The sequence below is a fragment of the Alternaria metachromatica genome, assembly GCF_023757995.1.
Source record: "Alternaria metachromatica strain BMP 0045 chromosome Unknown scaffold_2, whole genome shotgun sequence".
NCBI lineage: Eukaryota > Fungi > Ascomycota > Dothideomycetes > Pleosporales > Pleosporaceae > Alternaria > Alternaria metachromatica.
In genome coordinates, this window is record NW_026055493.1 from 53,057 (window position 1) to 68,183 (window position 15,127).

Genomic DNA, 15,127 nt, shown 5'->3' on the forward strand with positions numbered 1-15,127 from the left:
ATTTCCCTAAAGCGTATGCTCACTTCTTGCGAAATCAATGTGCAACATGACTACCGATCAGATTTGAAATATACATCGTATGGACGTCGTCGTCCGCTCGGTCATGTTGCATTAGAGCAACGATACCCTCCTTGCCAGATGCGGAGCTTGAAAAACGTTCGTACGAGTTGATGAGTTGAGTGGAAGTTTCAGAGAAAGAATGAACGTTTTGTTGGATGTGTTCATCGAGATAGAAGTGGAGGCGAAGCAACGATGAGCGATCTGTTAGCCTTACAATAAACTGCTGTCTTTAGTACCGTACCGCATCGCATGATCTCTCTTTTTAGGCGCTTACTACCACAAGTGAAGCGCCTAAAACGAGAGATCATGCGATGCGACGCGGTGCTGATCAAGACTAGTACATTCTCTTGCAAAGGGATTACGATGGCCCGGAGGCCATGTCTGTCCAGCCACCATCCGCTCTCCAAACTCCTGCTTTCGTGTAATCCCCCCTTCCACCGCCTCTTATGTAAGCGAATCGAAAGTATTCGTTCACGCCTTCCATGTGTCTAGTCCACGTCCAGCTTTCCTCCATACGGTCAGCGTATTCATGGTACCTTTCTACATCATTGACCAGAACGCTCATTCCATCATAAGGCTCAGGGAATGGGTAGTGCCAATCGAAGGTGATGTTGGGCCTCAGATGGTGGAGATTGAAGTTGTTGTGGATGATAGGCGCAGTGATGAGTGGGAGTACGGTCCCGATGGGCGCGTCACCACGAAGTGCGCCAGGCGTCTCGAGGATACTGGCAAAGCCCCAGCGTGCGGTCCCGTTGATGAAGAGGCCGATCAAAATACCTTGGAAAAGGAGCGAGGGGCGTGTTTGCATGGATGTGCCAGGTACAAGGAGCAGGCCGAGGATGTAGTGGTGGATGCGGACGTTCATCCTTGGTATGGCGACAAGTGCGAGGATGCCAGCCACCAGGATGCCATAGAGGGCAAGGTAACGCGGTAGACGACCTTCGACACGGAATGACCATGCCTGTCCCAGGGCGATAACGAATAGGGTGAGGACAATAATGATAAGCGCAGGAATAGCGCCTGGCTGGTTCTTGATATCGTGGGGTGTAAGACGCTCTATGGGAATCTTGTCGAAGGTGTAGTTGTTCAGGGCGCCGATCCAACATCCTCCGAGCCAGAGGATGGTTTTCTCTACTTGTGCGTGAAGACCTTGCAGTTGGCGACGCACTGCAAACCGGTAGACAGCATACATGCAAAATGACGCGGGAAGGAAGCGCGACAGAGCAATACTGATTATGGAGTAATAATCAGTCAAGTTGGGAGGGTCTGATGCCAGTGCAACATGGAAGAAGACACCGACGAAGATGGAGGTAAAGAAGACGGATGGTGAGGTAGTAAATAAAGACAACAGGATGGTAAAGGTCAGCGATACGCCTAGTAATGGCCACCGCAGGTCGCGACACTTAGCTGCCGTACCGGGCAGAAAGGAGAACGAGCGCGGAAAATATGAATCAAAGCCAATGCTCTTGATGTGTCTCCTGTTTACGCTGGGGTAGTCAGTCTTCTCGCCAACCTGCGCAACCAGCCCACAGCCACCCGACGCGTCGTTTATGAAGCCAGCATGGATAGCAGCTCCGCAGATGAAAGAGTCAGCGCGGTAATATGTGTTCTCCAGCGTGTTTTCCTCGTCGGTAGGTCCGCCAATAACCAATGGACGATAGTTGACATTCTTGTCACCAACAGCATGTGGATTGAGCAATTGCACGCGTTTACAGTTTGCGGGGCAGCGGAATGGCATGGTGCTATTCTCGAAGGGTCGACATAGATCGCCGTTGAGCCCGCAGCCATTGCCATCGTCCCAGAAGCGATCCGTACACCGTACTCGCACGGGGCTGCCATATCCAGGTATGTCCGCTGCAAACGCGCTACGATGCAGGACCAATCCAAAGGTCAGGATCCAGCAGAAGTAGAAAAAGACCAGCAGGCCGATCTTTTGTCTTCTCTCAGGGAAGTAGTTGTTCAGCAACTGGATTGGCGCAGTCTGTATCTTGGGAAAGAAAGGGTGTATCTTCCAGGGTCGGGGCGGTTGTGGACCCTTGACCCATACGACAACATTGTTCCATGCACGTTGCAACCGCGGCGGGATGTACTTGTTGGCGTAATAGGGCTCTTGTGGGGTGTCGTGCTCTTGACCGGATGTCTCGGGAGTCGCGATGGCGTCGGCTGACTCGGCAGGAAGTGTCGTCGCGTTTTCGTCGTCGCGGTAGGCTTGCGGAGGCGCGCCCTCGTCGTCGAGGCTTTCCCGTGGCTCCATATCGTAGATGGATGCCAGCTCGTGGCGGGACCTCGTAGGAGAAGACACTTTGGTAGTGAATAGGATGACGATGCGCCGAGGCTTAACAGATGCTTATCGATAGGAATGCGCGTAGAGATGTGCGACAATGAGCGATGGTTGGCAAGAACTCAAAAGACGCTCATGTACAGGACGAGGTGAAGGTGGGAGAGGACGTGAGAATATACGAGCGAAGGCGAAGGCGAAGGCATGGCAAGGAAAGAGCTCTGGGGAGCTTCGGGACCTGCATGATGCGGGCCTGTGGAGTGCCCACGTTCCGGCTTCACGGCACTGAGACGCTAGGTAAGATCGGCCTCCGAGTAGGAAGCTTCCAAAGCTTTGGTTGTCGGCGGCAATGGCAGTATGTGAAGGTTCACGCCCCGATGCAGTAGAACCGGAGTTATCATGCTTGCTCCCATCCCAGGTCGTTCGAGATGGTAATTCCCAGCTGCAGCTCCCACGTGTGGCTCGACGTGGCTCAGCGTGGCCTAGCCAGCTCATGCGGCTTCCCGTTTGGTGATGAGGTCACCGTTCTGGCATTTCTAATCAGCGCCTTATCGGTCCCTCGGACCATTCGCCTCGGGCGACGGAGCGACTCCATACCCAGGAATATCCCCATCGTCTTTTACCTCTTTGCATGCGATTGTTTGTATTGGACGATCTTGTTGACATTGTTGCATTTGACGCGTCCGCGTAAACCTTATCCGCACACCGCTGCAGTGCCACGATGGCGCCGTACAACTCTGACCCGAGCTCTTTCCCCGATCCAGTGGATCTTACGCATTTCCTGTCACGCAGCACGAGAGCGCGCGAAGCTTCTTCTGTCAAACAATTCTACAAGTACTTCCAGATTCCCGGGATCGCCCAATTAGCTGGAGGTATGCGCGCGCCCGACCAACCGTCTCGCCTCAGATTACTGATTACGTCCAGGTCTCCCCAACGATCACTATTTCCCCTACGACACACTCGAAGCCAAAGTCGCACAGCCGAACCGATGGCAGCCAACGCCCAACAAGCCCGTCGATCCGCCCGCCGACGATCCTCCGACCGCCCAACTCGCGAAAACACCCATCTCGGAGCGTAGAGAGAAGGAGCCACCTGCGTCGCGCCTCGTTGTGCCCAAGTACTCCAATGTGCCAGATCCCCTGCGCATGATCGACCTGAAGTCTGCGCTGCAATACGGCCAGGCTCTGGGATACCCCGCACTATACCAGTTCATCCGGCAGTTCACGAGGGAGAACCTGCATCCTTTCGTCCCATACAAGAACGGGCCAGAGGTCATCTTGACCTGCGGCTCTACCGATGGCTTTTCCAAGACGCTGACAGCGCTCAGCAATGAGTGGTCAGCCGAACATGACCCTGTCGATGAGAGGCCAGGGCTGCTGTGCGAGACATACTGTTATATGAACGCCATCCAGACCGCCAGGCCACGAGGCTTCAATATTGCGCCAGTAGCCATCGATGACGAGGGAATGATGGCTCATGGAAAGGGAGGTCTGCAAGATGTTCTGGAGAACTGGGACTACTCAAAGGGCCGCCGCCCACATGTCATGTACACCGTCACCATTGGCCAGAACCCCACATCGGGCACCTTATCGGTACAGCGCAGAACCGAGATTTACGCTCTCTGCGTCAAGTACGACATCATTATCGTCGAGGATGACCCATACTGGTACCTGCAGTACCCGTCCTCGTCGCCTAGCAGCGTTCCTCCCAAGCCTACCAAATCTTCCGGCTTCGAATTCCTGGACAGTCTCATTCCTTCGTACCTCAGCGTAGACTATCAAGGTCGTGTGGTCCGTCTCGATACATTTTCCAAGACGGTAGCCCCCGGGTGCCGTCTTGGTTGGATCACCGCGCAGCCTGCACTCGTAGAACGTCTTCTCCGCATTACCGAGACCTCGACCCAGCAGCCCTCAGGCTTCGTGCAGTCCATGATGGCAGAACTGCTCATGGGCCCTCAAGCATCAAACGACCCTGGTAAGGGAGGCGCTGCCGATGGCAGTGGCTGGAAAGTGGATGGATGGGTGCGCTGGCTAGAAGGCCTCCGAGGCAACTATGAGCGTCGCATGCAGAAGATGTGCGACACACTAGACGCTGGAAAGGAGGCTGTAAAAGCTGGCCGCCGAAGGAGTCTCGTCGACGTCGCTGACGAAGAGGATGACTGGGCTGTGGTCGAGAAGACGCAGATCTACTCCTTCGTTCGACCTCTGGGCGGCATGTTCGTGTGGGTGCGCTTCGACTTCGCGTCCCACCCGCTCGCCAAGCAAGTACCTGCCGCCCGCCTTTCTAGGGCTCTGTGGGTGTTCTGGACCTCGAAGCCCTACCTATGTCTCGTAGCTCCCGGTACAATGTTTGCAGCCAACGAGGAGATCAAGGCAATGGACAGCTTCAACTGCTTCCGGTTGTGCTTCGCCGCATGCCCTGCGGAAGATGTAGATGATATCAGCAAGAGATTTGTAGATGGCGCGCAGGCATTCTGGAGGATCAAGAGCAAGAGTAAGATCGACAAATTATTGGAAGATGAGGAAGTAGCGGGTGTGGATCACGTTGCGGGTATGGCCGTATTGACCGGGATGTGTTAACGGATTTTCAAATATACATTAGGAACGCTATATACAACCAAACTTGATGGTGGAGTCACGCTATGCACTCCCGTTACTCGCTATTTTTACTTGGAGACCTTGGCGTCCGCGATGATGACGTCGGATGCCTTCTCAGACAACATGTAGAGGGGAAGAGCCAGGTAAGTGCCGGGAATCTTGGGGAAAGCGGAAGCATCGACGACACGGAGACCCTCGACACCACGGACCTTGAAGTTGCCGTCAAGAACAGCCTTCTCGTCATCGTCGGCACCAATAGGGCAAGTGCAAGAAGCGTGGTGACCCCAGGACTCGTACTTGGCAAACTCCTTCCACTGCTCGTCGGTCTGAACCTGCTTTCCGGGCCAAACCTCCTTGAACTTGCCGTCAAGAGGAATGAGATCCTCGAAGACCTCGCGACCGTACTTCATTCCCTCAACAAGGGCGTCAAGGTCCTCGTCACCGCCAACAGCGAAGTTGCGCTTGCGGATCTCAGGCACATCTTGGGGATCAGCGCTACGGAGGGTAACAGTACCAGCGTTGTTGCGAGACTCAGCCTTGAGAGTGAGCCAGGTCCATGCGTCGCGGCCAAGGGTGGCGTTGGCGAAGAAGTCGGGGTAGTATCCGTTGAAGTACGCGGGCCATCCAGCGACGAAGAGATCAGCGTTGCCGTTGGGGGAGTTGCTAGCCTTCTTGGTGATGGCAAGCGCGATACCGTTGGTGGCGTAGACACCCTTTCCGATTCCAAGTGTGCCAGTCTCCCACTTCTCGAGGCAGGGGTCGTGGTCACCTTCAAGGAATGTGCAGCCGTTGAGAAGAGAAATCTTGCTGGGTGCTTGACCGATGACGGGGATTTCGTAGCGGTCCTGGAGGTTGGTGCCGACACCAGGTAGGTCCTTGACAACATTGATGCCGAATTGTTCGAGTTCCTCCTTAGGACCAACGCCGGAAAGCTTCAGGATCTGAGGGGTGTTGAAAGCACCAGCTGACAGGATGACCTCGCGAGTAGCAGTGACGGATCCCTTTGTTCCCTTACCAGCAGCAGATCCGGATTGGCGCCTGGGGTCAGCGCCGTAGAGAGACTTTCCAGTCAAGAAGCTGACACCAGTAGCTTTGGGCGTGGTACCGTTCTGGTTGAAGTCGACGTTGGTGACGAGGGTGTTGAGCTGGATGTCGAGATGGTACTTGCGGCTTCCATCCCGGTTCTTCGCGTTGATGACTTGGTGAAGGAAGTCGACGGGGCCAGCACGCTTGTACTCTGGAATCTTCATGGCAAGAGGAACCTGCCACATGCCCTCGGCGGAGTCGCGGTTGGCGCCAGGGTTGTTGATGTCGCGGAGCAGAACCTGGCCGAGGCCAGTAACAGTGGTAATGAGCGAAGAAAGAAGGTTCTTGCCCATACCAGTAGCAGCAGCCAGGACGAGGGAGATGACCTTGAGGTCCTGAACGATCAAAGTGAGATCGGTCAGTGAGGTCTCGAGCCATCCGGAGAATCCGTGTCCAACAACGCTGTTGGGCAGGTAGCGCGACTTCTCCAAGCGGGTGAAGTACTTGCGCATATTGCTCGGTGCCCAAGAAGAATCGCCAGTGATGGACTGGAGGTACTCCCAGTCACTCTCGTATGGGTATACAGTGATGAGGGCATTGTGAACAGTGCAGCCTCCGAGCGAGCCAACACGGGGGTATAGAACACCGAGGGGTTTGGCGCCAGCGGGAGGGCTGGGACCAGTGTAGCGGGTACCGTCGGTCAACTCATAGGTGAGCTTGGTGTCCCTCCTCTGCTCTTCTTCGTCGTCGAAGTGCTTGACAAAGTAGTCCCATCGCATAGGCTCATACTCGGCGGCAACAGAGTGCAAGACGGGCACGTTGTACTGAGTGGTGTTGGTCTGGTCATCACCGGCTTCAAGGAGAAGGACCTTGTGGCCAGCAAGAGCTAGCCTGGCTGCGAGAGGTGCACCGCCGGCACCAGATCCGACAACGACATACTCGTAGTCTTCAAGAGTGGTGGTGTTGGTAGCGCTCACAGCACGCTTGACATTCTCGCCGCGGTAAGGAGTGTGCTCGGCGCCGTCGCTATCGTCTGATTAGCATCCATTCATTGATATTGGCACGTGACAACATACATGATGCGTGCAGAAGTGAAGTTGGTAAGTAAAGAGAGGACGGCAAGAGCCTTAATGACAATCATGGTGACGGAATTAGAGGTAGTAATAACCTTGCAAAAAAGAAGAGACAAAAAGCAAAGGACTGGATATACAACGTCGTTGCGAGAACGAGTGTGGAGAGAAAGCGACGAGGGCTTCCCTGTGAAAGCTTATATTGGCATGCAGGACAGCCTCGATCAACCATCACGAAGCGCCACCGGTAGTCGCGGTACACGTGGTGAACATTACGATCATCGACTATCTACCCCTTTGGTCCTTGACATTTCACGAATGCGACCTGCGGCTAATCCTCCCCCTACAGGTCAGCCTGTTCTTACCGCATGAGGATGGTAGTACAACCCGTGCGCTAGTGGATCCAGGCGCATGGTAGAAATGCTTCCCTTGTCGGACGGCATCCTCGCCCGCACTGACAAATGTGACGAATGCGAGGCTCTCGAGTCAGCGAAGGACAGAAATTCTCCTAGCTGCAGGTCAAGAGATTGAGCGGGGAGACGAGGCGTTGTTTGAAGCTAGACCGAACTTCCACCCTGGGCGCACTGGAAGTCGGGCCGGACCTGGCTGGCGTAAACTTACCTCCATGTAGCAAGGAAACTCCCGCGAGATGGCTGAACTTTGCAAGTCAACGTTCAAAGTTAGAATGTAGCCGTCGTCTAGCTTGAATCTCGCTCAATCTGGATATCTCATGATGGTCGTCGCTGCTGCATCCAATATATGCACCTTGGCATCCTTCTGAACCTCTTCTGCCGGCGGCACGCCTCGTCGTTGCCGTACACGGTAGTTACGACTGCCCAACGTACGCCGCAAACGTCATCGGATAACCACGCCGCGAAAGTCTCCACCTCAAATTTCACAACCCAAGTCGATCGAGGGCTCCAGCGCGGCCACAAGAGGACGCCTCGAAGGTAACGTACCTGTATCGATCGTAATCCATGCACGACTCCACTATGCACGTGCTAGAATCGACTTGGCGGTCAGGGTGGGCCTCAAGGGTCTATGAACGAGTAAGAGTCAGCGCCTGTAGCTCCAGAGGATTTCCATCCCCAACAACGTCCATCGCAGCCAGCTTCCGACGTGTGCTGGAAAGCATCCCCGTCCGCATAAGCACGGCAGAATGTCTTGGTAGTTCTGCGAGCCGTCTCCAGGGATTCTCGACGACACCGACTGTGCCAGAGACGACTTCTGAAGGGCTTGTCAAAATGGGGGAAGGTGCGCGGTATGTACAAACCCTGGCTCCGTGACCGGGTGTGCAAAGGCAGTTCCCCAGCGACTGAATACGGCATTTGCAGAGCAATCCCTTGCTCTCCACCCCTCTCGGTGTCTTTCGTAACCCGACCTGCCAACTCTCCACCGATCCATATTTCGGTATGATTTCCCCTTGGCCCGGGTGAGAACGCTCAAGTGGGCACATTTTGTGTTATCGCAACTCCACACGAGCGCCGTGCAGATTATTTGCTTGGTATTTACTGTAGTACATAACCTACACGGTAGAGCTCGGCTGTCCTCGAGATTTGACTGAGCTGTCCCTAAAAAAAGTGGGTGCAACATAAGCTGTCCTTCGCTTAATCCACGCTAGTGGCGCTAGTCTATTACTTCTATATTTAGCCTACAACTATCGTTTCTACTCTACTACACTACTACTACTACACTTACGCAGCAAATATTAGTAGTAAGAACCTACAAAGCCTATAGTAGTTAAGACTTAGTACTATCTATTGCTAACATAAGCGCTAGCGGCGGCAACAGCAACAGTAACAACGTTAAGATTAACCTTAAGCGCAGTAGGCGTACAGCTATCTTAGAGAAGCAGGTAACTTTAGACAAATCTTAGATAAGTCTGTACTTATAGCGACGTAGCACTACTACTTAATCTACGCAGTAAGCAAGACCCGCTCTGTTAGCCTTCTCTACGTCTTTCTTGTAAGTCGTCTTCTAGGAATACTAGACAAGTCTAAGTTAATACTGCATAGGATAAGAAGTTACATACCTACGCGATTATTAAGAGTACCCTTTACTGTCCCGCTAATCTTAACGTTAGCACAGGAAACCTAGAGAGAAGATGTTATAAGAAGGTAAAGCTGCTAGAGTAAACTTAGTCTAATTACAGCTAACACTCGTACAAGTTTATCTTTATTACTCTAGAAGCAGTTGTGTTATATGTTAAGAAGGTCTACAGAGCCGCCGTAAGTTAGTCTAAACTTAGTGTAGTCTGCCTATGCTAAGCGGTACTAGTACAAGGCTGCTAGCTATAAGCACCTCGACTAGGTTGTAGGCTAGATTAGAGAACTCTAGCTTTAATATATAGAGAGTAAGCATAATATAGACATATCTTAGACAAAACTAGTCTAATAGAGACAGAATTTTACAAGACTGTAAACGAGCGCACTAACATTATAACAGAGCGCTAGGCTGCAAAGAATGCGCTACGAGCTTAGAACAAACAGCAGGACGCTTCTAAGCCTTAACCTGCTAGGTACTGCTATTTTATAATACTAGAGTTTAACTAAGATCTGCTGCTACTTTTCTCTAATAATAATTTCTAAAACAAGCGTCTTAGACAACAAGAGGTATGTATAAGATAACTCTTAGTTTTAACTTAGCTAAATCTCTATATAGACTGTCCGCCTAAGAGAAATAGCAGCTTACATTTCTAACAACACTCTAGACCTGCCTACGTTCTGCAATAGCGTAAGTGCACATTAGACAAATTCTAGTTAGGTCTCTTACTAACAACAATTAGAAGGTTATTTATCTCTAAGCCTAGAAAGACGCTAGTTTGCCTAAGTTGCGTCGCTAGTGTTCCGTCTGTGCTAACATTAAAGGCCGTAGTAAGTTAAGATTACTCTTAGTTTATACTTGCCTAACCGCTATAGAATGTCCTAACATTAAGATAGCTAATAACCTAGCGTATATTGTTCTACTAAAATACACCGCAGCATTAGTCGCTACCTGCTGTAAGAAGACTACTGCACTATAAGTGTAAACAGAGAGTAAACTAAGATATATCTTAACTAACAGATCCGCAGCGCTGTAAAGGCCTAGGCTAAGCATAATCGCAAGGCTTAGGCTTGTAGATTGTAGGCAGAAGACGACAATGCTTAGTAGGTCTAGACTAAGTAGTATCTGCTAGCACTAAAGATAATAGTTATAGTAGCAGTGTATTAGGTAGCAAGTAATAACTAAGTTGTATTCTGTAGTACGACTAGTACGCAAACCTACAGCTACTAGTAGAGAAGGTGTATGCAGTAGGGTATACAAGTCTGCACAGGTTACATCTAAGTTTGTTCTGTAGTCTAATGTAAATATTAGACAACACTAGTAGTCTGTGCGAGATTACTAGCGTTAGCCTAGCCTTTAGGTCGTAATATAGTCTTATAAACTCTTACTTCTTCTCTTATAACTACTTGCACCTCTAATAGTTATAGGCTACTATCTAACAGTAGCGACTAAGTGTTAACTATTATAGCGTTGTTCTTCTCTCTGTCCTCTACATTCAACAAGCCGGTGCACACTAATCTAAAGTCTGCACAACCTACGTTACACGCGAACAGTGTAGAAGAAGTAGACACTACTTAGTTAAATCTTAGTTTAAGCGCTAAGGATAACGTCGTAGCTATATCTCTAGTCGCTAAAGAAGCAGCACTAATTGTATTGTCTCTAGCTACGCTAACTAGTAATTTGTCTAAGATTACACCCGCTATAGCATACAGCTTTATAACCTTGTTCTAAGTTACTACAGAGGCAGAACTAAACGTATTATCTCTAGTTACGCTAGTTTAAGATCTATCTTAGACTACACTAGCTACAGCACAAACTATAGAGATAGCTAACTAGTATGTTTAAGAGGATAACCTAACTATGTTTAGTAATAAGGCTATGCAGAATATAGTCGCGCTCTAGGCGGCTATAGAAGAAGATAAGACTAAGAAGAGTCTAGAAGAGGGCTAGAATGCTAGCGGTTAGGTTATTAAAGATAAGGAGATCGAGGAACAGTTGTTAGAAGAAGATGCCGAGACGGAAGAACTGCTTTCTCTCACTAATAGCGTAAGTAGGTTTATACTTAGTTAAAACTGTATAGCTAACAGGGTTTGTAGCGGCACTACTTAACGTACCTAAAGTATCTCTCGCGGCCTAATCTAATGCCTGCGTTACTAATAGTATATTATAGAGATACTACTTAGTTTAGTTCTATGCTAACACTCTAAAAGAAGAACAGCTTATTCTATATTATCCGCGGCTTACGCTACTGCACAGCTATCGCAAATATTAACAAGCCTAATTTAGAGCTGCGCATATGCTCTGTTAAGGTAGAGACTTAGTTGTATCTTACTTTAGTTTTATACTTACATTATAATAGACTACATTTAGCAGCGAAGACGTTGCTGCGTTGCACGTCTAAAAGTTTTATAGTGCAAACGTAAGCTTAGATTTATCTTAGTGTTCTCTTAACATTCTATTAATATAATATAGTACGAGAGAGCTGGATTTAGAGAGATTAAGCAGGGTTTAGAGCTCTTGCTACCCTCTGTTTACAACGAGGTCTTAGGTATAGTGTACAAGCAGTTTAATCTAGGTTATATCTAACTATACGCTTAGCATACTACCGTCTCGTAAACAAGCGCTATACTACTAGTGTCTAGAGAATAACTGTACCGCTAGTCTAATACTCTATAGAGTAGAGTTAGAACAAGAAAGACCTAATAAATTAGGTAAAGACTTAGACATATCTTTGTAAAGGCCCTGCTAACGTTGCTAGGCGTTGCACTAGCAGACTAAGACCGCTAAGATACGTACAGCGCTAATTAACAAGGCAGAGGTAAGTACATCTAGGATATAACTTAGTTACATCTTATTAACTTAATTAGTTGTAGGGCGAAAACGACGACAGAGATCTTAATATTGCAGTTTAAGATAACAGTCGTCTAAGAGCAGTAATCGCTCGCGCTTAATGCAACTTCTTTAAAGTAAGGTGCGAGACTTATGCGCCTAATTAACAAGGTAGGTTAGAACTAGTCTTAGTGTAATCTTAGCTAACTATATAGTCTGCCTAGATATTACAGAGGTATTAGATTGCCGTATAATTAGATTGTTCTTAGACGCTTCTGTTAAGGCGTGTTAGACAGCGTAAGTGTAAGATTTGTCTTAGTTATATCTATTATACTAATTAGGTTACTAGGACAGCGCAGCTAAAGCGCAGGCGTAAGACTAAGAAGATATTCTCTAAGACTGCAACTAAGCGCAAGAGCAAGACGTTAACTGTACCTAAGGCTAAGAAGAAGAAGCTGTTAAGCGAGACTATACTAAGTTCAGACTCTAAGAATAGCTCTAGACAAGAGAAGAATAATTTGCCTACCTAGATTAGCTTAGATAATAAGCCTAGTAAAGCCTTAGAAGAGTCCGACGAGAACGCAGGTCTGTTTGATAATAAAATGCTGAATAATAAAGAGCTTAAGAAGCTTACTCGCTAAGAACTCGCACAATAGGCGGGAGTATTAGGTAGTTCTAACCTTACTAAGTTAGATCTAGCAGAAGGCTAGGCATATGCGTACACTTAATAGCGGCAACACAGGCTATCTTAGGTTCTTACTAAGATTTGTCTTACATTATGCGTAGTCTGTAGCCCTAGTATAAAGGTTATTTATAGGATAATAGCGCTAGGTCCTTATATAAGTTAATTAGCTTATAGTACGTAGGCTTATAGTAATATAGAGAGTAGTTAGAATGTAACTAAGTCTTAACTACGCAACCTATTATACTGCGAGTCTCTGTAGTTAGTCTGTGTGTTGTAACTAGCGTAGCTCTACTGTAACATAATTATATCTAATATTCTAACTTAATTGCTTTGCCTCTACACCTATATAGCTACTTAGCTACCTCTTTCTGCTAGTAGTAGATACAACTAAGATTCCTCTTAGTCGCTACCTGCTAACCTAACGCAAACCTCTATTGCCTCTAACAACACACGCGCAGTTCTGTAGTTATAGTAGACCTACTAGATAATACTTAGTCGCAACGCAAACTACGCAGTAACAGCATAGGTTATATACCTAGCAGAAATAACAGGTTTAATGTTACTTGTTTTTGTGTACGCTAGAATTCTGCGCCTGTGCAAGACTACACTTAGATACACCTATCTACACTCTTAGTTTTGTTGCGCAGTAACTATACTACTCTTAGATTAAACCTAGTTGCAGACGCTATTAAGGCTGATGCAGTTAAAGCGGATACAACTAAGAGTAATCTTAACTAAGTTTAGGATAGACCTGTTATTAAGAAGGATAGTGTTGTAGAAATACATCTAGCACTAAGGTTACTAGACATTGTACGTTAGTCTATACTTAGATATAACTAGACATCTAACATTCTTTTTGTGTAGACCCGCTTTAACGCCTACCTACAGAATGTATTAAATCTAGAGACAATCTTTATAGTACGTAGCGCAGATAAATCTTAGTCTTATCTCTTATGTTAATAATCTAGTAGCATAATAATAGGTTCTTTCTTCTCTAAAGCTCTGTTACTATCTATAATTAAGCGCTTGCTAATAAACTAGAAGATTACTGTTGCAGGTGTACAAATTAGGTATAATCTAAGTTAACCCTTAGGTTTCGTATGCTTACTACTTAGAAGGCTACCTTTGCAAGTGCTATTTCAAACTAGTTACATTTCTAGAGTCGCTATAGTTCTAATATAGGCCTAGATTAGTCTTAGTAAGGTCTTATAGCACCGCGCTAGCAAAAGATGTGCTGTCTAGTTAGATATATAGAGGTTAACTCTACTAGAGAGACTAGTTACCTATAGTAAAGTCTAAGTCTCTTCTTAATACTAGCAGCCTATAACTTTAGCGGTAAAAGTAAAGGTAAAGGCAGCACGTAGCCTAAGCTTATAATAATTACTACACCTAGATTTTAACCTAAGCCTTAACTATACACTTACACCTAGCCGCCGTTTAGCATAATCTATTCGCAAGTAATTAATCTTAGATATATTATAGTATCTGCCTAGCTAATTACTGTACAGTCTCGCGCTATTAAATAAATCTACAACAAGCAGAAACGCAAGAATAGCAGACGTTACTTAGACTAATTCTAATATCTCTAGCTCTGCCTCTAACAGCAGAGAAGAGGGTATTCTTAATAGAATAGTTCTTAGTTACAACTCGCTTATGCCTACTACGCCTGTTAGACGCTAGAGAATTGCCTTCTTCTCTAACCTAGACGTCTACGGCAATCTACAGATTACGCCTAAGACTAGAAGAACGTTTAGAGTCTCTACAAGTGTATGTGTATAGATAAGTCTTAGTCTAGTCTTACTAAATGCTCACTAAATATAGGTGCAGTATTAGAACTACCTTACTCTCTCTACTACTAGCAAGTCTCCGCCTAATTTACTGTTTGCTTCTACTATATGTACGCGCCTAGTAAAGACTTAGTTTAGTCTAGCTAACTAACCTAGGCAGAAGTTAATAGTGTTAAATACTAGTTTATGCCTAAGAAGATAATAGACTGCATAGCTAACTTAAACATTAGTGTTAGTAGCAACCTAGCCTTCTGTGTCGCTAAGGTCGTATATATAGAGTTTTAACTAAGATAGAACTTAGCTTACTAGCTATTCTAGACGCGTTTTGTAAATGCTAGAGCAGCAGCCCGCTACGCAAAGAACAAGCACGCTAAGGCCGTAAGTTAGACTAATCTTAGTGTCGTCTTAGATACTAACGTCGCTAGTACCTAGAGGCTAGATATACTTAGGCTAAGCTAACTAAGAGTAAGACTATAGAGCTATACGCTAAAAGGCTGCAGGGTACGTTACTTGTGTAAGACTTATCTAAGTATAAACTAGTCTAATAGCGCTAGATTACTACAGAGCTGTTGTTAAGCGCTTAGTAGGTAATTGCTTAACTAAACTAGATAAGTTCTTACTTAGTAAACTCCTGCTGTATAGAGGCACAATAAGGGATGTACAGGCGCCTGCTACCTCTACCTCTACTGCCTGTAAACGCACACGCTAACCCCCTGCGCCTGTAGCTGCTAACTAAGGCCTACTAGTTATGC

At 47.4% G+C, this 15,127-nt stretch overlaps 3 protein-coding genes across 3 annotated transcripts; 1 reads left to right on the plus strand and 2 right to left on the minus strand.

The window, feature by feature from the left end:
• Positions 1–418: 418 nt before the first annotated feature.
• On the minus strand, positions 419–2,314 carry J4E83_000840 (uncharacterized protein; the record flags this gene model as incomplete). The annotated part of the gene is made up of 1 exon (XM_049327797.1): positions 419–2,314. The coding sequence occupies one exon, from the start codon at positions 2,312–2,314 to the stop codon at positions 419–421; it is 1,896 nt and encodes a 631-aa protein (XP_049192315.1).
• Positions 2,315–3,059: 745 nt separating this feature from the next.
• Positions 3,060–4,917, plus strand: J4E83_000841 (uncharacterized protein; the record flags this gene model as incomplete). Its single annotated transcript, XM_049327798.1, has 2 exons — positions 3,060–3,210; positions 3,263–4,917. The coding sequence occupies 2 exons, from the start codon at positions 3,060–3,062 to the stop codon at positions 4,915–4,917; spliced, it is 1,806 nt and encodes a 601-aa protein (XP_049192316.1).
• Positions 4,918–5,003: 86 nt separating this feature from the next.
• Positions 5,004–7,102, minus strand: J4E83_000842 (uncharacterized protein; the record flags this gene model as incomplete). Its single annotated transcript, XM_049327799.1, has 2 exons — positions 5,004–6,987; positions 7,038–7,102. 2 exons carry the CDS (start codon positions 7,100–7,102, stop codon positions 5,004–5,006), a joined length of 2,049 nt encoding a protein of 682 aa, XP_049192317.1.
• Positions 7,103–15,127: the final 8,025 nt, after the last annotated feature.